General features: G+C 33.9%; 1 protein-coding gene across 1 annotated transcript in view; it reads right to left on the reverse strand.

The window, feature by feature from the left end:
• LOC123561186 (uncharacterized) overlaps positions 1-25,904 on the reverse strand; it is a 62,536-nt gene extending 36,632 nt beyond the window's left edge. The window contains exons 1-2 of the mRNA XM_045353426.2: positions 25,490-25,904; positions 25,115-25,291 (exon numbers count right to left, since the gene is read on the reverse strand). Of these exons, the coding sequence (XP_045209361.2) occupies positions 25,115-25,291; positions 25,490-25,598 (286 nt within the window). The 5' untranslated portion in view covers positions 25,599-25,904. The remainder of the gene's footprint in view (positions 1-25,114; positions 25,292-25,489) is intronic.
• Positions 25,905-26,130: the final 226 nt, after the last annotated feature.

Below are 26,130 nucleotides of genomic sequence, written 5' to 3' on the forward strand. Positions count from 1 at the left end.
GGGATTTGTATTATTAATTTTATAAATTATAAATATTTCCTCTGTCCAATTTGGTGTATATCCTTTTTCAAAATGTCTTTTAAGTTTACTTAAGCGAACTCGATCACCAATTTTAAATTTTGCTTTGCTCTTTGGTGTCTTTAAATTACCATAAAGGTTAAAGTAAACAGTACCTTTATTTAAGTTTTTACTAGCTTCGGTTGGTGTCATTTTTATACTAGAATGTTTTGTTTTGTTATATTTATCAACCATATCCTGCAAATTATCTAAATAAGTATAAGTATTATTTGCTGTAAAATATTTCCACATTATTCTTTTTAAACTTCTATTAAATCTTTCTATTACTACAGCCTTTCCTTCATTAAATGTATGATACATATTAATCTTATTTTTATTCAAAAATGATTCAAACCTTTTATTAAAAAATTCTTTTCCTTCATCTACCCATAAATTTACTGGTAATCGTCCTTCTAAAATTATTTTTTCAAATGCTTCAGTAACAGATTCTCCAGTTTTATTCTTTAATGGAATAACCCAAGCATGATTAAACTGTTTTGGAATCGGTAGTTCTACTACTACTAAAACGTAAATATACTATAGGCGTTAAACGGCGATGACATCATAGACCACCTAGTATGTTGGACTCAAACGTACATAGAGAAATCTTCTAATGATTTCTTTCGCAGATGTCTTTAACTCAGATTTACGGGGAAGTATGTATTAATTGGATTTATCAATTTTAATAGGAGAATCTGCACTATAAAATAGTTTACGTTTTATCATTAGAAACAACATTGTTAAGATTGCACCATGTAACAGATTTTTTTCTATTGATTTTGCGTTCTGACCACATTGTCGGGGCGTTAAGCCGATCTGACACACTCATACAGATAACAAGGGTATATAGATGTATATAATTATGTTATTTGACTATATAAGTGATATAGTATTAGACTGTTTCTACTTTTAATCGAGCATACTGCGCCATTTAACAGAAATTTGCTCACTTAATATCGTTATTTAGTCATTTTCGTCATTTTCTGATATTTTTCATTTTAAGCATAATTAATTCCATCTTATTTTTCATAAAAGTGTTTTATCTGCTAGAATAAACATTACCTTCACTAAATATATCAGTTTTACAATCATAACATAGTTTTCAAAGACGTTGTCACTTGTAATTATTCAGTAGTCATACATTTTCTGCCTTTCTTATTTTCTCTTTAGCCGCCATATTTATGACGTCATAACTTTTTCCAGTCGCGTGTCTGGAAAGAGATACATGGGAAATTACGATAACTCATTTCAATCTACCATGTGGTATAGGTCTCTATATTTCTCAATATTTTTCTCACGGCGACCCATATTCCCACAAATCGACGTGTACTACTACTCATGTGCGCTAAATTTTGCATGATTATATAACAATTTTGTGTAACGTTTTAGATTAAATAAACACCACTAAAATTTCACGTTCAGAATCATTTCTAAGACCTTTTTTCACCAGGTTGCTTGTATATCTGTGAATAATGCACATTCTGTTTTTGTTTGTTAACGTTACGCGACCGTGTCGTCTCTAGTTCGGTATGGAAGATAAAGGTATCACAGATTATTATGGCGATATCTCTAAAATAAATAAGTGTTAAATAGATATAGATGTAAGTTAACAATACCATTATCGTAGATGTGGGTTTCTTACAGAATACCACTCCAACCTGTGTTGTCAATGTCAATGATTGTTCGAAGCATGAAATAAAGCATGAACTGGAATATAGTAACGATGGGAATCATGAATAATTTTATTGGTCATGAATATAATATTTACACATTTGAATTTTCAAAGTCATAATTTCACACAATTTATCTTATACAACGTGCGTTCACTTTCTTAAATGCGAAGTTTCCTTCCTGTGTTTGACGATGTTTGTTACTCATTGAAGTAATTTTGCTGCAGCAGATGCTGTTTAAATAATTCTGTTGAACGCTTCAACTGACAAATTGTTCTGGGTACATTGTTAATATTAAACAATTTATTGTTTGTAATCTTTGGAACAAGAAGCACAATGCAACTGAGCAATAATTTTACAAAGAACCAATACATATTGATTTGGCAGGTAACAGAAATATGTTATCTTATCTTATTATTCAAATCTGGAACTATTTATTATCTTATGGGACAGACTTTCTTTTTTGTATGTATCTTAATTGTCATGTATAATCTTTGTGACGCATGGTAATTCTTTTAAAACATAGTTATTGTTACATTACGTTTATTTAAGACTTCTTTAATTTGAGACGTGTTTGTCGAGAAAATTTAAGTAATTCTGATATGTGTATTTTTGTATAAATGTTAAATTATAAATTGACTGTATGATTGTGTGTATGTGTGAATGTATATCAGTTGAAGGCCATACTGGAAATAAGTTGTAAAATATCTGTATTTGTACACTTAGTATGTCACCTTCAGAAAATAAAGTTATTATTATTATTATTATTATTGTTATCAGTGATTAAAGTATGAATACTTCTTTCATAAGGTTGACCAGCTTCTTCAGTTTTAAAGCGACACTTCATAACTTTACTAATATTTTGTATTGAAAATTATCAAAACTTTTTAGTTAGGGTTACCTTTTCTACTTTTGGAAATTTGTTGGATTTTTAAGCAACCTGTCTGTAATATGTTTCCGTTACAATCGGCCTACTTTGCGAAAGCGTGGCTCTGAGCCTGTGTTTGTGGTGCTTTGTGCTTCCGAAAAATCTACCCTTACCTATCTTTAGTAAACATTTATACGTTTTGAATATATTAAATGCTTCGATATTTTTTTCAGCATGTATCGAAGAATTACACCTTCGAGATAATTTGTATAAACTATGAAAAGCCGCTTAAATATATTTCTGAAAACAATCCAACCACATACAAAGAAGTTCATCTGCGCTACGGAAAGTAGTTTCATTTAATAATACTGCGGATAAAAGTCAAAGGCATCGTAGTACAACGTATGGACAAATTATTGAATGTAATTATTCAATCAAACCAATTGTTAACTGATGTAAGAAAATTAGTTGACTACGGTTCATCACTCACAGTATTCAAGTTGACTATTGATATTACATCAAGTCAAGTCAAAATATTTATTGGCATAAACATATATACATGTTTTTCGCCAAAAACTATCATTTGGCGGTTTGCTTAACAGAAGTAGATTGAAAAGCATGACAATTTTTACAAACGTGGCAATACTAGTCATAGCATGAAAATAAGAAATATACAAATGTATGTACCGTATTAAACACATTAACTTAAATTCATTAAAAAGAATTAAACTGCATCATATAATTCAGTAAAATAACTTTACAGTATATAATATATATATAAATACAAAAGTATATCAAACATTATCATTTCTAGCCCTCATAGCAAGGTAAACAAACTTCGCGAGCTTCACTAGAACAGACTTTTTTGATGTAGACATCAGTTTTCTAAATTTCATCATATTTGGCCATGTATAATAATATCTGTTCAAAAGACGTGATCTCAGATCTCTGTATAAAGGACAAACTAACAGAAAATGAAACTCTGATTCAACTTGATTCAAATTACATCGACTACATACTCTTTCAGATCTAACAACATGTCTATAACGACCTTCTTCTATCTCTAAATTATGAGACGAACATCTTAATCTTGCTAAAGCGTTTCTATGAGCATCATTATTTATTATGCTTAAATAATTTTCTTCAACAAAATTTAACTTAAATTGTTTATAATAATCCAGTTTAGTAGATGAATCAAGTTCAGCCAACCATTGCTGTAAATACTGGTCATAGATCCTCTGAACTACTGTATTAATATTTGATTCAGATATTCTATCATAATTCCACAAAAAGGAAAATCCAAGTTCATTTAATAAGTTTCTCACATTAACTGACCAGCTATTTAACAATGTATTATTATGTCCTTGTGCCATCATTAATTTGTGCATTAATGTATTAGGCATATTCATAATTTTGTACCAGTACTTTATAATTCTAATTTTACGTATTACATACATAGGAAATACACCAAATTCTCCATACACTGCACTGCTACATGTTTGCTGCTTAACACCAAGAATTTGTTTAAGAAACTTTAGGTATATACGTTCTATGTCTGGAGACTTATGGAAACCCCATATCTCAGATCCGTAACACAATATCGGTAACACCATAGAATTGAAAAGTTTTATCTTATCAGAAACATTTAAACTAACGTTATCAAAAAGTGAGTTTAGAGAAAAAAAGAGCTTTTAATGCCTGCGTAGATAATGCCTTTTGAGCCTGATAGAAACTACCATTACATGACAAAGTAACACCAAGATATGTAAAAGTTTTAACTTGTTTCAAAAATTTATTATTATATTTCAACGAAACATTAGTTGGCCTATTACCCTGTCTAAAAACCATAACAACTGTTTTATCTGCATTTACTTCTATACCCCATTTACTGCAGTAATTATATAATCTATCTAACAATATTTGTAAGCCTTCCTCAGAATACGAAAATAAAGCAGTATCATCAGCAAATAATAACAAATATATTTGTATTTCGTCTATACTAAATGCATCAATGTTGTCATCAGCTAAGTATTCTTGCATATCATTGACAAACATTATGAATAGAAAGGGAGATAATGGCTCTCCCTGCTTTAAGCCCATATAGCTATCAAAAAATTCCGTTAAGGAACCATTGACCTTTACACATAATTTTACACTTTCATACATACTTCTAAGAATTTTAAGAATTTTACAAGACACACCCATATCTACTAACTTAAACCAAATACCATTTCTATATGTTAAATCAAAGGCCTTACGGAAATCTACGAATGCGGTGTACAACTTCTTTTTTTCTCTCTTAACAACCCTATCAATAATAGAGTTAAGTACAAAAATACAGTCAACGGTGCTTTTACCTTTTCTAAACCCAAATTGGTTATCTGTAAGTGTATCATTCATATCAGACCACTGACGTAATCTATTATCAAGGATTATCGAAAATATTTTGAGAAAATACTTGTCAGAGATATTCCTCTATAATTATTTGCATCTCTAGGATCTCCCTTCTTAGGAACTGGGACAATAATTGCTTTAGTCCATGAAATCGGATAAATACCACTAGTAAAAATATGATTTAAAAGTCTACACAAAGTTGGTGATAATAAATTATTGCTTTCAATAAATATCTCAGGTAAAAGTAGATCATAGCCTCCACTTTTGTTTCTATTTAGAGAAGAAATAGCTTTAGACACCTCAGCTGTTGTAATTTCTGAGTCAAGCATTTCAACTTGATTATAAACTAAGTCATCTCTGTTTATAAATTGCTCAACATCATCGTCAACAAATACATCTTCATCATTAAATAAGTTCTTAAAATGGCTGAAAAGTGCATCTTTAGGGATTTTACATTTAGAGTCCTTATTCTTAAATTTTCTTATTTCATTCCAAAATAATTTTGGAGAATGTTTTGATAAATTATGCATTTTGTTTTTCTGGGCTAGATGAAATTTTGTCTTAGCCCGCCTTTTGGCTAGTCTATATAAACGTCTATTTGTAACTAAATTTTCTCTATTTAACATAGATTTACTATTTGCATATAATCTATTTGCATTTACAAAGTTATTTCTTGCTTGCTCGCAATTCTGGTCAAACCATTCACTTTTATATTTTCTTCTATATTTATAAGTTCTAATAACTTTCGTAACACCATAAGTATCATATGCATTTTTGTACAATATGTTAGATATAGAATCAATACCACTATCTATGCTTAAATTATTTTCAATAACATTATTTACAATCATTTCAATATTTGGCAAATCAGAAGTTATATATTCTCTAAAAGTGTCATTAAGACTATTATCCCACTTTAATTTTTTTACAGTCACAGACTCAATACTGTTTTCATGCTTTTTGCGATAACAGTACAAATCAATTTGTATAGGTGCATGTGAAGAAAATGAAAACATATCATGTACTACAAAATTACTTATAATGGGAAATAATCGATACGACATCAATGCGTAATCTATAACACTGTTACCGGTAGTTGACATATAGGTAAAATTACCAACTCCGTAATCCTGACCAAGTCTACCGTTAACAATTTTTAGATCAGAGCACAAGCATAGATCTATTAGCTTAATACCCGATGAATTAACAGTTTTATCGAGAGAACTTCTCACGGGTAACATATCAAGGTCATAAGCGGGTAATTCATTATCAACGGTGTGTATATAGCGTTCATAAATGTCCGGAGACTCTAAAATGTCACATTTATCTCCGCATCGCGAGTTCAAGTCTCCCATTATGCCAACGGAACCCATACTAGAGTATTTTCTGACATTTGTTTCAAGAAGTTCAAAAAATCCTACTTCATGAGAATGAAAATATACAGAGTTACTTGGAGGAATGTACATAAAGCAAAGATAAATATCGTCATCATTTCCAAAAAAAGCTTTTAAAAGTTTTATCCAAATTACTCCATTGCTGTCTATATCCATAACCTGAATTCCATCTTTCAAAGAATCATTGAATAAAAGACAAACTCCCCCGTGCCCTCTTTTACTAGTACCACGTAAAGATTCAGGCCTAGGAACCGAAATAGATTCGTATCCTTCGAGTTTAAAGCTTTCGTGTGTGCGCTGCCACGTTTCACTCAAAAAAATGAAATCAAATTCGTATACAAAGTTTAAAAAGTCTTCGTCATCTAAACATGTTAAACCTTCAATGTTCCATGATAAGAAGCTGAGTTCATACTTTTCACAGTCATCCTAACTAGAGTTTATACGGATATCACGGGCGGCGTCATGGGGGGTATTTTGCGGGACATTTTGCGATGGGACATACAGTTTATTGTTAATAAATAGCTTATCACGAACAAGGACTGCTTTTTTGTTCTGTTTTCTGGCTTCGATCATCACCGGGATTAAGTCGCGTCTCCGCTGCTGTACTTCCTGTGGATATTGTTCGCCTACGTTGAAGCTAGTACCCTTTAGGTTAACATTTTTCAGTGCATTTTTAACAACCATTTTTGATGCTGTATCCTTGAATTTTACAACTATGGGTCTAACTTTGCCGGAAACTGGATTTCCAACCCTATGAGCGCGATCAATAAGCACTTTGTTTTCAACATCAGGAATTTTTAATACTTTTGCACAAAAGTAATGCACTTTTTCTTCACAATTATCATATTCAAATACTGGCTCCCTCCTACAAACATCTGAATACAATACCCTGTGCGCACTTTGTAAAGCTTCACTCATGGACTGGCTTTCTTGCATTGGTTGAATGTCGTCTGACTGTTGGATATCACCCGTATCGCCAGCACTATTCACGGACCACTCACCGCCGGAAGTGCCTGAATTTCCATCTTGATTAAACTTTGACGGTAAGCGAAGATTAGAACCCTCCGAAATTCCGTAAAACATCAGGTTGTCACGCATTGAACGGCATTTTAAGTCAATGACATCTTCCCTGATATGCTCCTTTTCTGCCCTTAATGCTGAATTCTCCGCACCCAATGCTTCAACCTTCGACTGTAACGTTTCGATTACAGATTTATTCGTGACAGTAGCCTTCGAAATATCATCGTACTGTGCACTGATAAATTTATGACTGGCCTCTATTTCGCTGATTTTTGTATCCATTGAGTTCAGTCTACTAGTTAGTTCCTGCACAGACAATTGAATTAGATCCAGTTTTCCTAGTTTGGATTCAATAGTTTGTAACTTGGACATCATATTGCTCAAATTTTGTAAGACGTCAGCGTTTATAGGCGTTCCAATGTTCTGATGCTGTGACTGGTTCATAACTGGTGACCCAGGACTCATCATATAAGGCGGTACTTGAAAAAGTGAAGGCATGATATAGCTACCATTACCATTTCCCTGCGTCTGAAGCATCTGCTGACCCTGGCCTTGACTATTTTGACCACTTTGTGTATTCATTTTATCAGTATTACTATTTGTATTTGAATTACTGGCCATACCTGAGCGATTTTTACTTCTAGTTTTCTTTGTTTGATTTTCCGCCGATTTTTCCGGAGGCGTTATTGTCTCATAAAAACGTTTTTTACCCATTTATCCCATTTATCTACACTAACACCATATTCCATTTTAATATAACATTTCACTGATGATCATTACCCCAAATAGTCCGTATTAAGTCCATATTAAGTCACTCAAATAATCATAAATTCCATTTTTTCTTTAATTTTATCTCCGCGTTTTCAAAAACAAACCGCCATATCAAGGGACATAACTCAGAACATCATTCTTGATTCATGTGACGTATCAAAACTTATACACATTTCCTTTCAATTTATTGCTTGTGCTTTTTGTATAACAGTTGTCGGTTAGATATAGACATTGTGGCAATTCAAGAAAGCAATATGTTAAAACGGAAATGGGTATATCATTGGGGGTAATTATTTCATTTTCTTTATCTCTAATGTTCAATATGTTTTTTTTTCTTGGGATCAGATGAATCATTAATTGTATTTGGTTTTGTAAATGGCACGGTATAAGTTAACAATAAAACTGTCAATTAAGTTTGTTTTCTTGTAACTTGTTTATGACACGTAGTCATTTACATAAAACGGAGAAAGAAATAAAAAAATCGCCCTAACAGTCCTCACAGACTTTGATTTTTCCTTTAAGTTTATTGAAGAAAAAGGACAAATTCAAAAAGGTAAACTTTCTAGCCAGTTAAAATGGCATTAGGACTAACATTAAATAATTTCGAACAAAACATTACTCATTATAATATTGCATGTTAACAATTATTATATTTTGTTGAGAAATATGTGTACCGGAGGAGGCATATTTATATAAAAGAAAACGGAAACAGAACAAATATTGAGAAACAAAACGGCAAAAGAATACAGGAAAAGGATTTGTTTTTGTTACCGATAATTGTCTCTATGTTTCCCATGTTCAACAACTGAAAACTAAATTTTCCTCAAACTCTTCCACAAGAAGGCTTTTTCCATTTTCTCTGTGTAGAAAAAGTTAAGACCATTTATATCATACATTATTGTAAAGACCTCAAAGAATAATTGAATGCCTGTTTCAATTCCCTGTCCTGTTATTTCTTTAATATATTACAAAGACGATTTCGATAGAATATCTTTTCGTTCTGGAACACAGCCATTTTTGGCAAAAAGAAATGTTGAATATCATTTTGCTTGCATTTTTTTTCTTAGTAACATATATAATAGGAGCAAAGTTTCCCTGTATAAGATTTTTATATGTGAACATTTCGACAGAATATCAAACATTTTCACTGGTTGAAATTCAACAGGAGATAATTAAATCATTGACTAAAACGTTAACATTAAAAGAAATTGACAATGATGTAAAAAATCTAGATCTAGCTTAATAACGCCACAATTTAATAAACCTCACGTTACGAATTGGTAGATCAAACAATAATTATAGCTTAATCATGTTTTAAAATACATTTTATATGATTCAATTTGATTGCCAGCTAAACAGATAATAACGGTTGAAGCTCGGACCGGTAAAACAGCATTAATTTTATAACGTAAAATTATCGAGTGCCGTCCGGTTCATTAGTCCTCAGGTAAATGAAGTCCTGCGAAATATTTATCAAAATATTTCAACAAGCATGTGAGAATGAAAATAGTCAATACCTTCTTGTAGTTTATAATTGTTTACTCTAATAATTGTCAAAGATCTGGATACTGACACTATTATTGAATCTATTGTTTTGAGTACCTCCCTGTATGGGTATATATGTAAACGTTTATGTGCATTATCAAAAATAGCGCTTTGCTTACCATGTAATTATGCATAACATCTACTTGGACGGCTATGTGATCAATTTTAACAACAAAATAGAGCCTTAAGGAACTTTAAATAAAAAAGCATACAACATTAGATATTAGGGTCAAAACACACGTGCATAGTAGTAAAGATCAGTAAGCTCACGGAAACAGCTGTATCAGTGATACAATAAGAGAATTTATCCTATTTGTTTTAGCTGTGACAATTCAATATGACTTCCGTAACACTGCGAAATAGATGCATTATTGATACCTAACAGGAAGCGTATAAATACCTGCGACAGGAGTGTTCGTTATTTGCGATCTCAGTTTTAACAAAAACTTCAAAAAATAATTCATTGAAATATATATTTTATTCAATACATGTTCAGAAAAACATATTTTGGTAAACTGAAGAACTTGAAAATAAATTTTCAGCTTTTTATCATGTTTTTTTTCTAACTTTGAAGACATAAAACCTATTGCTACAACATAAGGGAGAAAAATCGGATATTACTTAAGCGATTTGCATTCTGTTAGTAAATATTTTTTTTTTATGTTTTAACTGTTGTGTCAGGGACAAATATTTATTCTTGAGCAGAGAAACACAGCATTTATATGTGTCTTGTTTCTTCCACAGAGGCCCCTTTCTTGTAGTATACAAAGTTTCAATTCAATCCATGGTATGTTTCTCTACAGTAACTGCCAAAGCCAAACGCATTGTTATCATGTACATTACATATCTGCTACTGACTTCGGCTTATTGCGTTAGAAAAAGGAATGCTTCTAAAATGGTTTAAAGTTTGGGAGCAGTTCGGTTTATGGTGCTCTGTGCTTCCGAGAAATCTAGCCTTACCTACTATCTTTTGATACCCTATTCAAATTAATTTGTACAAACAATTATTTGTGACATTGTGTCCCTGTTTAGAAAAGCAAAGTAAAGCATGTTTGTAATAACGATGTATTAAAAGAATCGTTTAAAAAAAACTTCAACACATCATTTTGGAAGTGTTGTTGATTTGTGCGTCCAAGTTGGGGATAACATGTTGACCATTTTCGAGATCAACAAAACGGTAATTAAATAAAAAAAAATCTGTATTGAAATCTTAAAGACAAAACATGTGAAAACAATACATTTAGACTTCGTGTCATGTTTTTATGCAAGAATAGCGACAATATAAGTGTGGAATGTGTATAAACTTCGGATATATTGTTGAACTCGACCGAACATTCCACTGCAGGCACTAATACATTAAACAGGCGTATTAGTTTCAAAGTCAAATATTACAAATATCCCGTCAGTCATTTCCAAATGTTTGCTTATTGATAAATATGTTTTACAGTTTCATTCACATAATAATTATGTTGTCATAGCATAATTCAAACATTTAAATAACACCATCAGGTTATTGTTTTGTCATTCTAAGCATTTTCTATGTTTGTATTTCTGTTGTATTTCATTAGCTATGACAGGCAACACATTTAGCTCCATCGGGCGTTAGGTACTAGTCACACGAATCAAGTCTGTCAACAGAAACTTGCACCGTTAGGCTCATTCTTTTATCATGTACATCTTTTTTGCTTTCTTCAAACAGAAATGTTAATCCATTATGTACTACAATACATGCCTAACTGCTCTTTACAGGTCAGAATAGTGGGAACACTCTGTGGAGGCTTAATAGATTTTCAAGCCTTTCTAGGCTAAAAATATGTGGTCGGTAAAAAAAATCAACTATAATGTTTGTTAGTGACCTCCACGGAAATATGTGGGGTCAGTATGATAAATAGGGGGGCAAGGATAACGCTTCACCCATCATTAATGATACTGACCCTACATATTTCCGTGGAGGGTCACTAACAAAACCAATGATAGGTTTATAGGGTATACCAACATAACATAACATAACAGATACTTTGATAAATTCTTTTGAATATTTGCTTGACATTAATGTTGCAAATTTTAATGTCTTGTCAATCTGCAAAAGTATGGTTTAAGTATACTCAAAAGAAAACTAGAAGACGCTTTAGTAGAAAAACACATATTTGATGGGTGGCTTATGCAATTGCTGTCATCTAATCTGCATGTCTAATCATCTTATGAAGTGTCCTGTGTCAAGTAGATTGGAAACGGTTTTCCATGTTCAGGCAACTGTGACCTTGAAAGAATGGTCCAAAGATCAATAGGGATCATCTACTAGGCATGTTTAATCATCCCATGAAGTTTCGACCTTTGTTCGAGTAATTCTAGATCAATTAGGGTCATTTTCTCTACGTGTCTAATCATTCTGTGAAGTTTCAACATTCTTTGTCGAGTGGTTCTAGAATTATAGATCGGAAACGGTTTTTAATGTTCAGACCACCGTGACCTTGACCTTTGATGAAGTGACCCCTAAAACAATAGGGTCATCTACTCCACAAGCCATATCACCTTAAGAAGTTTAAAGGTTCTATATCAAATGGTTCTCCTGTTATTGATCGGAAATGAAGTGTGACGGATTCTGGTCATGTGACCTTGACCTTTGATCGAGTGACCCCAACATTAATAACGGTCATTAACTCTTCACGTCCAATCATACTATGAGGTTGCAACATTCTGTGTCAAGTAGTTCTCAATTATTAATCGGAAACTGTTTTCCATGTTCGGGACCATATGAACTTGACCTTTTATGGAGTGGTCCAAAAAACAATTACAATACTAGCCAACTTGTGTAACTGACCAGTGGTTTCCTGTGTTATAGAAAACATAGAATTAATATACTTTGGTAATATTACTTGCTTTGTGAAGCTTACTTTTCGTGCCTGTTAGCATTAACGTTCCATGTTTAATATAACAGTATCTACATCGAATATACAGTGGCATCCGAATTAGCAGTGTGGATAGTTAGGACAAGTTGCTGCTCAAGTCAGGTTAAAATTAAAACAAAAATTCAATTTGAAAGGTTACTGATTGACCACTTGATTGATTGATGAACGTAACTGATATTCAAACTTGATTTGATAGGTAATTAAAATTGTTTTCTCAATCTGTTTTTGAAGTATACACAGAACTCCCTGTGTTACGGATTAATCTAAAATGCGCCGACTATCCTTTTTAAAAACACATGTAGGTCTTGTTCATTGTCAGCTTATAATATCTGCTGGGTTAATTTATTTTAATATTACATAGATCTAATTCATTTCAATGCGGTTCTACCCGCCAATCCTCTGCGATTGTTTCTTCTGTCGCAATGGCATTACAAATTTAAAATGCATAATGGGAAAGCATGCATCCGTATGATTACAATAGCTGTTTGCTTCGCGGAGGATGCGCTTACACTAAATATTTCAATAGTCTAACTATTGTAAATTGTAAAAACGCAGTCCCTAGAAACAAATTCCAGATCGTATTTCAGGCCATCGATTTTATACACAGCTGCCTTATAGAATATGCTTCCTGTTAACGCTATGCATCCCTTCTCATATTTGAAATATTCTCCACACAGCTGAATCATTCTTACTTCTACATTCTTGAAAGGGCAGATGTAACTTTAAAATTAATTGAATTATATATTTATTAAGCGGAAAATGTATTTTGCTTTTGAGAGCATCTAAAATTACCCAACGATTATTGGAAATCCCAAATATCTGTGTTTTTCAGCGACTTTGATATTTCCGGCATATACCAACGGGCAGCAAGTATCAGCCCATAAGCAATGGTTTAATTTTGCACGTCTTTGTTTCAGTGTAACAGCCTCATGTTTATCGCAAATACTGAAACTACAGTCTACAAAATCCTTCGACCTTGACCTTTGCCGTACCGACTAACTGCATGCGCCCTGCACATAGTCTAATTGCCACCTGCCTATATGCCATACCTTGCATTGCTATAAAGTTTTACTCCCGACAAGAAATATGACGGACAGACAGACGGACAGAGGGGAAGACACGCTCCATTACATAATACGTCAGTTATTCAAAACAGGCGTATTAAAAACTATATTATGGTTCTTATTGTTTACAATGTATATATTTATAAAACTGGCGGAGTTCTAATAGCATTGATCTAATGTATTCTTCCGATATGTGGTGAATAAATCAATGTATTATAAGTGACAGTGAGCAGAAGAAAAATGAGTTAACGTGGAACTGACTGCAGTGGTACATTGAATGGGTAGAAGCAGTACTAACAGTATCAACAGCAAAAATGTGAAATTACCAGAAGCAGTAGCAATAGCAAATATTTACTGCTACTGTCACGGCTACAGCTGGTTTCTTGCCACTGCTGCAACTGCTACTGTTAATACTGCTGATTTTACATAAAGGAATAGTTGCTTTTCATGTAAACAATACGTGTATTTATTTTATGAGCTATTACAGAAAATTTAATAACCAGTACATTGTTACGACCATTGCTGTTTTCTTGCAAATGAATGCAGTAACACGAAATTATAGCAAAGGAATGCGGAACGTCAAAATTGTGTATTTACACTATGTTAGTAAATATATCTGTTTTGTCATAGAAATTATATTGCATGTGTACACTGGATTGGTAAAATGGCTTTAGTTTAAATTGCCTGACCATAAAATGCACATCGGTATCTTTTTAATCTCGCCTTCTACAATTTTCTTGCATTTCTATTGATCAATAGACGTCACGTGGTGGCAGTATATATTCTATATTCTGCAAGTACCTTTCACATATGAATTTTAATTAAAACAAATTGGCTATCGCATCGCTGGCATAATTAAATCAACTCGCGTTATAAATAAGCTCCGGCTAAAGATATCGTTTTCGAGAGTAAATTTAGTGTTTTCTTGCCGTTTTTATTCTCCCCGTAAAGTAGGACAAAAGATAGCCGTAAAAACAGAACTTCAGAAGAACAATAACTCTGTGAGACTCGGCCGTTGAAATCTTGTTTTAAATTAAATCATTGTAAAACAAAGGAATTAAAATATTTGTTGCATAGCAGTTTGGTTGTAGAATAACTTAATCTACTTGTAAGATTAAGGATGTAGAAGGAAACGGGGCGAAAGCCAAATTTTCAAGATTACAATACACTGTGTCATTAGTAGAGCAAATCCAAATACTAGAATCATGATTTATGAAAACTGGAGTTTTGCATACGCTACTCTAGGGTATGGAACTCTCTTTCAATTAAGATTAAAGCAGCTATCTAGCTGTCTACATTTAGCTTTAAATAACTTCTGAACCAATAGTGTTTTACACAACTTCTCAAACTGACAGCGTAATCTATGGTGGCTGATTTCTGCCATTTCGTGTGTTCGTGTCGGCGAGGCGAAATGTCGAAGTAACGAAAACACGAAAGTTCGAAATAATGCATTTTTGTTCGCGTCGGCGGGTCGAAATGTCGAAGAAACGAAAACACGAAAGGTCGAAAACTGCTTATTTGTCGTCTGTTCGCCTTTCGACTTTCGAGGCGAATACACGAAGTAACGAAACATTGAAGGCGAAATAACGAAATTTCAGAGGCGAACACACAAACTTTTGTATTAATTACTTTTCGTGTCGGCGGGTATCAAAACTTCGTGTTGTCGCCCTTCTTTTGTCGTGTCTTCATGTATTCGCCTCGAAAGTCGAAAGGCGAACACACGACAAATAAGCAGTTTTCGACCTTTCGACTTTTCGTTACTTCGACCCGCCGACACGAACACACGGCAAATGTGCAATTTCGTCTTTTAGTGTATTTGCCTTCTGGCAGGCATGCGCAAAACAATTACACATATCCTGCTGAAATGAATATGCTATCTAAATAATGTGTTTTACCATTTATGAAATAAAATTTGTCCAGAACGAAAGTTAATGATTTATATTCCATAAAAGATGTCATTGTGTGGATATTTTATCACTAGTATTAAATTTGTACATACATAAAGCTTCTGTCAGTCTTGTGGGATATATCATTACGCCGACCTGAACTTTGAATGCTATCTAGATAATGTGTTTTACCATTTATACAAAAGATCTTCTCAATTTATGATAGAAAATATTTCATATGCAATAAAACTTGTCAATCTTCAAGTATTTTAGTTCTGGTATTAAATTCATATATACACTACGCCCCATTTTGCGCCATTATGGTGTATTCAGGCAGACCCTACACGAAAAATTTGACGTGTGTTCGTGTCGGCGGGTCGAAGTAACGAAAGGCCGAAAACAGCCCAGTTTTCGTGTGTTCGCCTTTCGCCTTCCGAGGCGAATACACGAAGTAACGAAACATTGAAGGCGAAATAACGAAATTTTAATACCCGCCGACACGAAAAGTGTTTAATACAAAAGTTCGTGTGTTCGTCTCTGAAATTTCGTTATTTCGCCTTCAATGTTACGTTACTTCGTGTATTCGCCTCGAAAGTCGAAAGGCGAACACACGACAAATAGGCATTATTTCGACCTTTCGTGTTTTCGTTACTTCGTCATTTCGCCTTGCCGACACGAACACACCAAATGGCAGAAATCAGTCACCATAGTAATCTCTTCATATGAGAGTGTTGAACGGTGTCTGTAAAGTACTATTTAATGTGTATATTAACTTTTCATAACAAAGGTGCTATATATATATGCGGTTTGATAATACTTTATCTTAAATAGTGTTAAAACATGGTTTTGCTTTCAATTATTTATGTTCTAATATATTTTTATAGTAAAAGTTAGATAAAACATGATAGACCTGTTTTTTGGCGCATGTATGGCGCCAAATGGTAGGTCGCCACGCTCCTTTGTTGATACACGCCAGGACACACAAATGGTAATACGTCTTGCGGAATATCCATTAGGGCGCAATTAATGGCGATTTTTTCTGCACAACTAATAACCAACTCCATGCGCGCGCGCGCGCGCGTGTGTGTGTGTGTGTGTGTGTGCGCGCGTGCTTGCGTGCGTGCGTACCTGCGTGCGTGAGTGCGTGTATGGGGGTGCGGGTGTGGGGGTGGAATTAATTTAGACCGTTATGCTATGTGACATTTCGTTTTATACATGTTTTAAGGAAAATATTTTATAGTGGTATAATATGTAGTGGTTAAGGCGTTCGCCTCGGGATTGGGAGGATGGAGGATGTTTGTCCCCGTTCCGAAAAGGCCGGTTTGTGAACCGCGAGCTAGTTAAACAAATGGTTACCGACTTCTATCCGCCTGCCTGGCAGGAATTGGGAGGTAAAGGTGTCTCATAAGCCAAATTAGCTGGCCCTTTCAATAGGTGACACTATATTCTAATATGCTTGTCTCTGTTAAAACACTCTTACAATAGAATGACGCCACGTTAACGTGCGGTGACGTGAAAGTTTTTGTTGCGACTAAGAAAGAGTGCTTCTATATTTCATATACTGTTTTAGATTTAGGGCATGTTAGAATCGAAATATTTTATAGCAAAACCGTGTTTTATACACTCGGGCGGTAATACGTCGCCCTCGTGAAATTATTACGCCCGACGTACAACCGCCCATCGTGCATAAATAGTGTTAAAACACTCTTTGGCTATAAATTATTTCTTAAATAAACAAGACTCTATAGTATCAAGACAAGCTGACCTAACACATTCTCTGATTATGAATCCACTATGACAATGGTGAGGTATCAGACGTATTCTAAGCTCATAGCCTTCTTTGACTGATTATTTGGCGTGTCGTTTGGTTGCCGCAAAGGTTGACATACAGATTGAAGTCAAATTGAGTAACAATTACTACAGTAGGAAGAGACTAGGTACAATGACTCCTCCAGAGATCTTAATTGTCTTACTAAATGACAACATTACTAAATTATGTATTTTTTACAGGGCTAACAAATTAGCAATCCCGGCGTAGGTTTGTGATTCTTTACTTTGTCGTAATATAAATATATTGCTAATCAGACCAGGGATGATCTGATCATAACTGGATCATTATCTTAGAAACATTTTCTATCCTGTGTATTTGCAATTCTTTTCCGTATTCAGTATCTTACACTATTGTTTTACTTTTATGGCAGGTTTTAATTAAGATTAGCAAGGATTTTTAGATACAATTGTTGATTAAATTACTGATATTCTATCATGTTCTCGTAGACTACAGAGTCTCTTATAACTCTATGTAGAGTGGCAATGTGCTTTTTTAAACTAGTTTTATCTGTGATATTTGTAAATATGCATGTATTGTATTGTCACATTGAAGAGGCTATAATAAAATAAAATATAAATATGGCAGCTTGAAATATTACAATGGTTTTCAATGATTCAAAGAAACGAAACCCAAAGATACTTTGGACAGTTCTGTTTGCTTTTCAAACAACACATTTCAAGAACATTTTAATGCTGATACAATCAGAGTCGTAATGTTGTTAATGGTTCGAAAATGCAGTGTGCTGAGATTCTTTTGTTTTAGTACGAGATAAGACGAGCAATGTTTACAAAAGAGTCAAAAGACCAACAAAAATTATTCTAAAGTGATCTTTTTGACGTTCAAGATTTTTACAAATAATGCACAAGTAATGCCAAGCAAACATTATATCTATATTAACATACTGATAACGGTGTTGTTATTCAAATTGTCAGGACATATCTACATTTTTCTACAAGTTATACATGTTTCTTATTTATAACCGTTATATATTAAGCATTTACTGACAAACATTAAAGCCCGACGATCAATTTTGACAATCGTTTAACCTGTTTTCAACTGGTAATTATTATATTGTTTTGATTGTGAAGATATTGTGAAGATATATGACTGTATGTTTATATTAACCTGTATGTATTTGGAACGGTCTTTTAAAAAATATTTCTGAACTGATATAGTTCTTATGACTACAGGTGATACACGTCACAAAAAAGGAACAAATGTCTAACTCTTTTTTTGACATTTTGGAAAAGCGTACAACTGAGAAAAACTCTTTACCCAAATTTTTTAATGCATTTGATAGTTTTCACTGTTTGAAGGAACATTCACACAATTTCTAAATTCATTTTATGCCCTATGTATGTAATTAGTGAGGGTTATTCTCTATTGATCTTACTAAAAGGTATTGAAAAAAAGTCAGTTTTTCAAAAATCCATGATACGTTTACTCAAAGCAAAAATCATCTAAAAAGCATAATGGGGTTCTTATCAGCAACTACGGCGCGGAGGGTCTTAAATTTTACCAACATAATTATCCTCACCTTTTTACGACTAAATATAGACAATGTTCATAATAAATGTTATCATTACTTGTTTCTGTAGTTTCTATTACAGCAGCTGCACATTGAGTTTCATTTCCATGGTTTCTATCACAGCAGCACAATGAGCTTTGTTTTTGTAATTCCTATCACAGTTGCACATTGACTATTGTTTCTGTAGTTCCTTTTACAGCTACACATTGAGCATATGTTTCTGTGATTTCTATTACAGCTGCACGTTTAGTTGTGTTTCTATAGTTTCAATTACAGTTGCCCATTGAGTTTTGATTCTATAGTTTCTTTTACAGCTGCACATTGAGTTTTGTTTCTGTAATTCATACAACAGTTGATATTGAGTTTTGTTTTGTTTATGTAGTTTCTATAACAGCTGCCTATTGAGTTTTACTACAGTTGAACACGAGTTTTGTTTCTATCTATTACCGATGCACATTGAGTTGTGTTTATGTTATTTCTTTTACAGTTGCACATGCAGCTAATGACATCTATATATCTATATTTATGCAATTTTATGCAATACATTTATTCCATTATTAAAAAGGTTGAGCATAAATTCAATAACTTCTACAGCAAACGATAAAATACGCTTCCGTTTAATATGGAGGAAATACTACTACCGAGATATAATAAATTTATTAGACCCACACTTTAGTGCGGAAAGAATGTTGTTATTTGTTCTAGAAAGGACATGATGCACGAAATTACCAATATAATATACAATGTATATCAAATTATATCTCGATAGAAATTCTAATAAGTCCGATAAATAGCGTCATTATTCCGACCTGTTCATCGTTTCATGAGAAGGTAAATCAATATTTAAAAGGCAAACCGAAAGCCGTCCCGTTGACATCCAACGTCTCACAATTTTGCTCTAAACAACCACCACCTCCCATGTGTATCTCATACTGCTTGAAAAAGACAACGTTAGGCAGTTCGATTTTTGATTTCTCTGAGCATTCCACCCAACCGTCTCGTACCTGTCCATTATTCCAACAATTGTGAGTAACGTTTTGAGACTCATATATTGCAAAGTAATTGTTTTTGTGATTGTCAATATTGACAAAGGTAAAATTTTGTCCATGGCAGGAGTACCCCATTGTTTTATTTTGATGAACACCATAGCTATTGGGAACAAAGGCTATGTACAGATATGGCTTTGTGACAACTCGTGTAGGTGGATTGAAGTCCGGATGTTCACTATTGAAAACTGATACATTGTGTTGGTCCCGGTAATCAGGAAGAGCTTCCATTTTAGATTCGTATTGTTCCCCGTTCCTCTTCACATATCGTAACATGACATGATCTGACTGAGTGTAGTGCTTGGATATGTTGATTTGAGGATTGAGTGTGACTGGTGACAGGAAACTGTACCCAACTCTACCTGTTTCGTTGAACTCGCAAAATATGTCGATGATTGTCTGATTACCTTCATCGTAACTTTTGTACATGTCAGAAGTTGTATTACCAATTTCAGCAAGTCCCTTGCAGGTCACTATAAATAAATACCATACCATAAGAATTAAAAAAGACACACATAAAAAAATCTAATATACAACAATTGCGAATCTAATTAATTACCGCAAAAAAACATTAAACAGTTTAAGATATAGATTGGAAGGTAAGGAAATATCATTTTCTCATGCAAAATCCTTAAGCCAATGTATAAAACGCTTTTTGCTTGCACATTCTAGTTATCTATTAATATTTTTTTGCCAACGATCACTACACCCGCGTTCACTAAAATGTAGTATGTTGCTGTTTTGCATGATACATGCAATATTATTTCATTCAACATGAATGTATATTACACCAAGTTAAGTATCTTTTCAGGAATCAAATTTGGATTTGTTTGTCTGTTTTGTTCGGTTTAACGTCGCACAGACACAGTTATAGGTCATATGGCTACATTCTAGCTTTGGTTGTGGAGGAAGATCCCTGACTCTCCTTCGTGCATTATTTCGTCACGAGCTGTCACCTGGTAAAAACCACCGATCTTCCGTAAGCAAGCTGAAGGGAAGAATACAACATTCCGAGTGAGGCTCGAATTTTGTTTCAATAAAAGTCAAAAGACACATTCTTGGTTTTGTTTTGCGTAACTAGCTATACACGTGCACGTGTTAGTGTCGATATTGCAAACCTATCAGATCCCTTGGAAGCATAGAGAATAAAATAACAGCAGACTCTGTTTGAATGGAGTCTGTTGATGAGAGTAGCACCGGCTTAAGCATAAAAACTATTGAATAAACGTAGTTTCATTTATTGTTTTATTGCGATTTGCTGATATAATTGTCATTTTTAAATATAAAAATATATCAATAAGATCTAAGACAAACAGAAAATGCACAATTTACACGTTTTCGTATCAGCATTTAAGAAATACCGTATCATCGCCTTTTAAAATAATAAGTCGTAAGATATAAGATCTAATTTAGTTTATTAATAACATCTACGCCTCGTGTATTTGTCTTTTGTCTTCTCTCCCGAGAAAGAAACCTTTCAGGATCATGAACCTGATCAGGTGCATTAGGCCTGCGTGTTTTATCTTGAAGCGTATATATATTCGTATTTTTTTCATTTAAAAATAAAAGGTGAGAGTAGATTTCCCGGAAGCAGAAAGCACAGCAAACACTGTAGTGTATAATTTATAGTATGGAAGGCCGGCGGGCCATGTTAATTTTCAAATTAAAGATTAATGGTGTATGTAAATGCCAGATACATTACGAAATAATAATTATATATTTGTGACCCGAAAATGAACTGGATATCTTATGCGAATATCTACAACATTGAGCACCTTGAATTCGTTAGATAAAGTTTTTGTCACGTCAAAGGTCGTATTTTGAACAATTACATGATTTGATGTGCTTGAAATAACGACATTTGTTTCTACATATTTACACTGAATTTTAGTAGTTTCAGAGTAATTGCAAATAATACTGTTCACTTTCTATGTTTTGCAGTATCTTTCCCACTACATTTATGTTGTCATACCATGATCACATGTTTAGATTATTGTTTTGATTTTAACGGTTCTAAGGACTTTCTATATGTACCTCCACCGGGAACAATATTTCATATTAACTGAAGTTGAGCATTCAACGCCATTTGGCGTTATTTTTAACATAAAACATAACTTGTATTCAGCCTGGATCAGTAAAAGCTATAATTCTTGTTCATCTAGTGGCTAATATTTAATTCATTCAGTTGAACACGACATTCGTAACCAAGGATGTCGTTAATATTTAATTATTTTATTATGTATATCTACTTTGTTTACAAATAAATGGAGATATTATTCCCTTGTGTACAAAATCACATTTCTGACTTCTCTTTACTGGTCAGAATGTTTGAATAATACAACTCAAATGAAATTTTATCAATAAAAAGGTTTCTGAAAGATTAAATTGCAGTGACGTTCGTAGTGTTCGTGTGTTAGACATATATAAAGTAAATGAATCACTGCACAAAAACTTCAAACTTCAGTCGTCAAATGACTGTGTGTGCGTCCGTCTGATTTTGTCGCATACATGGAGCATTTGTTTCTATTTGTTATACATGTTACGCTGTTGAGACGCGCACAAACCCCATTCAAAATGGTCAAGGTCACACTTGAGGGTCAAAAGTCATATCAGAACATGTCCGGGCCGTAATATTAATATGCACGCATTGAGCAATCATATTTTTTTTTGCTTAAATGTTTGCCTCAATAACACAGTGTCACGCGCCAATCCAAGGGGATTATCTGAAAGGTAAAGGTCAAATGTTATTTTGAAGCTTGTCCGGACCGTATCTTAAACAGGCATGGAGCAATCTTTTTCTCAACAGAAATGCTTGTCGCAAAGAGAGTGTCGCGCGCAAACGTTAGGCTCCCACCCTCTCCCCTCAATGTTCAAGGTCACACTTAGTGGTCAAATTTTAGAGCTTGTCCGGCGGTAACGTTTACATGCATGAAGCAATCTTCTTTCTATTTGGTTTAAATCTTTGTCTTAATGAGTTGTAATGTCACGTACACTACTCAAATCCTATCCCAAAGATCAATGTCGCACTTGGGGCCAAATATCAGATATATTCTTTTCTGCATTGACCAATCAATCGTTTTTATTTATACATAGGTCCCTATCTCGCTGGACAAAGTCATCGCACTAAGGTGTCGTAGATCTTGACAGATCTGGTTTTCTATGGAACTTTTAATAATCGGCTGAAATGTTCCAATCAAAGAGGCGGTGTTCAGCAAATAACGGGCTCGAAATTGCTGCCGGTATGGGCATCAGCATTCTAATTTGTAAACATTTACATAATATATTTAGTGTAGATAGACTATTGCACAAAAGCATTAGCATTTTTTACATCAAATATAATACTGCAGATGAACCACTGCACAAAAACACGAGCGTTTTTATAGATATATTTAAATGTAGATAAACATATGCAGATCACCTAACACAGCGTTTTTTTTTTAAAATTAATATACACAAAATAATTAGTGTAGTTTACACATGGTTGCATAATAAACGGTTACTAACAACTTCTCTGATATAGCAGTAGTTTGTTTTGTTAAAGAACACCGTAGCAGTATTACTTGCTATGTAAAGCCTACGTATCGTTACGGGAAGTTTTAAGACTCTCGGTTCAATGTTAGATATTTACACGGTATACATTACAGTCAAACACGTATTTATCAGCCAGACAAGATGGTGATACAGTGTGAATGCTTAAAACAGGTTGCTGCTTAAGTCAGGTTAAAATAAGAACAAAAATCAATTTGAAATGTTAGCTTACTGCCTGTGAACGGCCAACGGCTGCTTACTACAGATTGCTACCTAAGTCAGATTGGAATTAGTTCAAACATTCAATTTGAGAAGTTCGCTGACTGGCTGTTCAAGTCAAGGGGCGGCTTAACTAAAGGTGACCGTTAAGACAGGTTCAACTGAGTTTTGATAATGTTTCTTTATCCGTTTCAATGACACTTAGATAAATTATTGTGCATGTATATAAAGTCTATAATACATCAAGGGCGTAGGAGCTGGGGCGGCAGGGGCGGCACCCGCCGCTCCAATATTTCGAGGAGCGGTGAAATGCCGAACTCGTAAATTTTTGAAAAGGCTAGAAAATATAATTGAAAATAAATACAGCGGTCTTCCATTTATCATGAAGTGCATCGGCGACTGATATGTACACAGAATCTTGTCATATCACCGACATCTTGCTAGATCACCTTGGTGACAGGGTATTGTACAAAATCGATAATCCGCAACGACCAAGGTCGCCGTATTTTCACGCCCCGCAGACTCGGATTATAGGCAATACATTAATTTAATTAATGAAAGTTAATCGTTTTTAATTGGTTACTGCCAAAATTGCAATTAATTGCAAGTTCTCCCGACAAAAGGAAAGTATCTTGAGTAAAACACAAACGCAAATCGGGATCTTTAGATGTCTTTACATAAAATATATTAAATTAAATATTTTTGACACTTAAACATATTGTTTGAAAATCAAAGGCACCAATCATAATGATTAAATTCAACGCATAAAATGTAGAAAAATCCTCGTAGATTTTACAGATCTAGTAAAATTAACAAGTTTTACAGCTTCTACATAAAAAGTATAAAAGGCCAATCAGCTTCGCAATTTTGCATTTCCAGATCGATCATTTGGTAAAAAGAACCCTCAATGGTTCAAAGAAAACAGTGAATTGCGTTTTACCTTTATAATGCCATTTAATGACTAAAATGCTATAAGGACTGGATTACCCCTTTAAGTCAGGGTCTTGTGCTCGATCCTCTACTTAGACATTACTGGTTTTACCCTGGCAGGACATTGTCCGTATCTAACATCGTACCGCCATTACAGTGTTTAAACATAGTAAACTGTAAATAGGGGTGAAAACTCGAAAAAAAAAACCCGTTCATAGGAGGGGGACACCCCCTACCAAACCTACCCCCTCCGCAGCCCCAATGCTCAAATCGTCCCTACGCCCCTGTACATGGTCCGATTTCGTTGCTATTCGTTTAAAATAGATGTGATATACAAGTTATTATTATGTACCATACACGTAACACTACAATAGATGTTCGCTCCCCAGGTGTACATACTCTGAGAACTGCATGGACAAACTACTGTACATGTAACCAGAAAATGTCTACTCACAAGGAACACATTCCAGATCGTTCTCCCAGCCATCAGTGTGACACTCAGCTACCGTTGCGAATTTGCTTCCTGCTGTCGGAATGAAACCCTCTTTACAGCTGACATGTTTCTTACTTCCAATGGACGCCATGTTACCCAAAATGTCAACGCTGTCAGATTCTTTTGGAGGTGTACATTCTGCAGAAGACAGATGTAACTTTCAAATAAAACTGAATTGCATGCTTACATTTAGTTTTCTTCAACTTGCATTTCTAACAGCAATTCAAAATCTAAAACTGCCCCGCAATTAACGGAAATCCAAAGTTTCTGTTTATCGGCCCTCAAGTATTTTAAATATTAACTTCCAGTAAATGGCAGCCAATTTACAATGGTTACCTTTCACTCTGCACGTCTTCGTTTCGGTGTCACAAACCTCGTTCTTGTCGCAAGTATTTGAACCACACTTTACATTTTCCTGTAAATAACCTAAATGCATCATTATCATATAACTATAAGACTATTATCTGAAAAAACACAATGGAGTAAACATGTCCCTTTAATACCATTTTGCTAATTGTTAATCAGATATTCTAACATGACTCGCATTAATTGCAATATAAAGATATAACAAATAGTCTATATATATATGAATCTTTGATAAAATATGATTGGCTGATATATTTTGCCCTCTACGATTGTAACATAAGAGATTCTATTTCTGTTCCATTACAAACGAATTATCTCAGGCCCAAGTGGTTGAAACAACAATTCAAAAATAAAAGAATGATAAAAAGTCATACGGAATTATGTGTAGGGCCATAAAACACGTGTTGATCTCTACAAGCAAATTAAATTAATTCAATTATGAGTCAGCGGTGACGTCATAAATGTATGACATGAAATTTGACGTCATAATGATGTGACGTCAAACAAAAGTTAAGCTAGTAACTCGGAACACAGGGTCAACTAACCTTATTTGATGATTCTGTTCATAATTAGTTTTCGAGCTGTTAAATTAATAATTTATAAATACTTCT

The sequence above is a fragment of the Mercenaria mercenaria genome, chromosome 10 (assembly GCF_021730395.1).
Source record: "Mercenaria mercenaria strain notata chromosome 10, MADL_Memer_1, whole genome shotgun sequence".
Classification (NCBI taxonomy): Eukaryota; Metazoa; Mollusca; class Bivalvia; order Venerida; family Veneridae; genus Mercenaria; species Mercenaria mercenaria.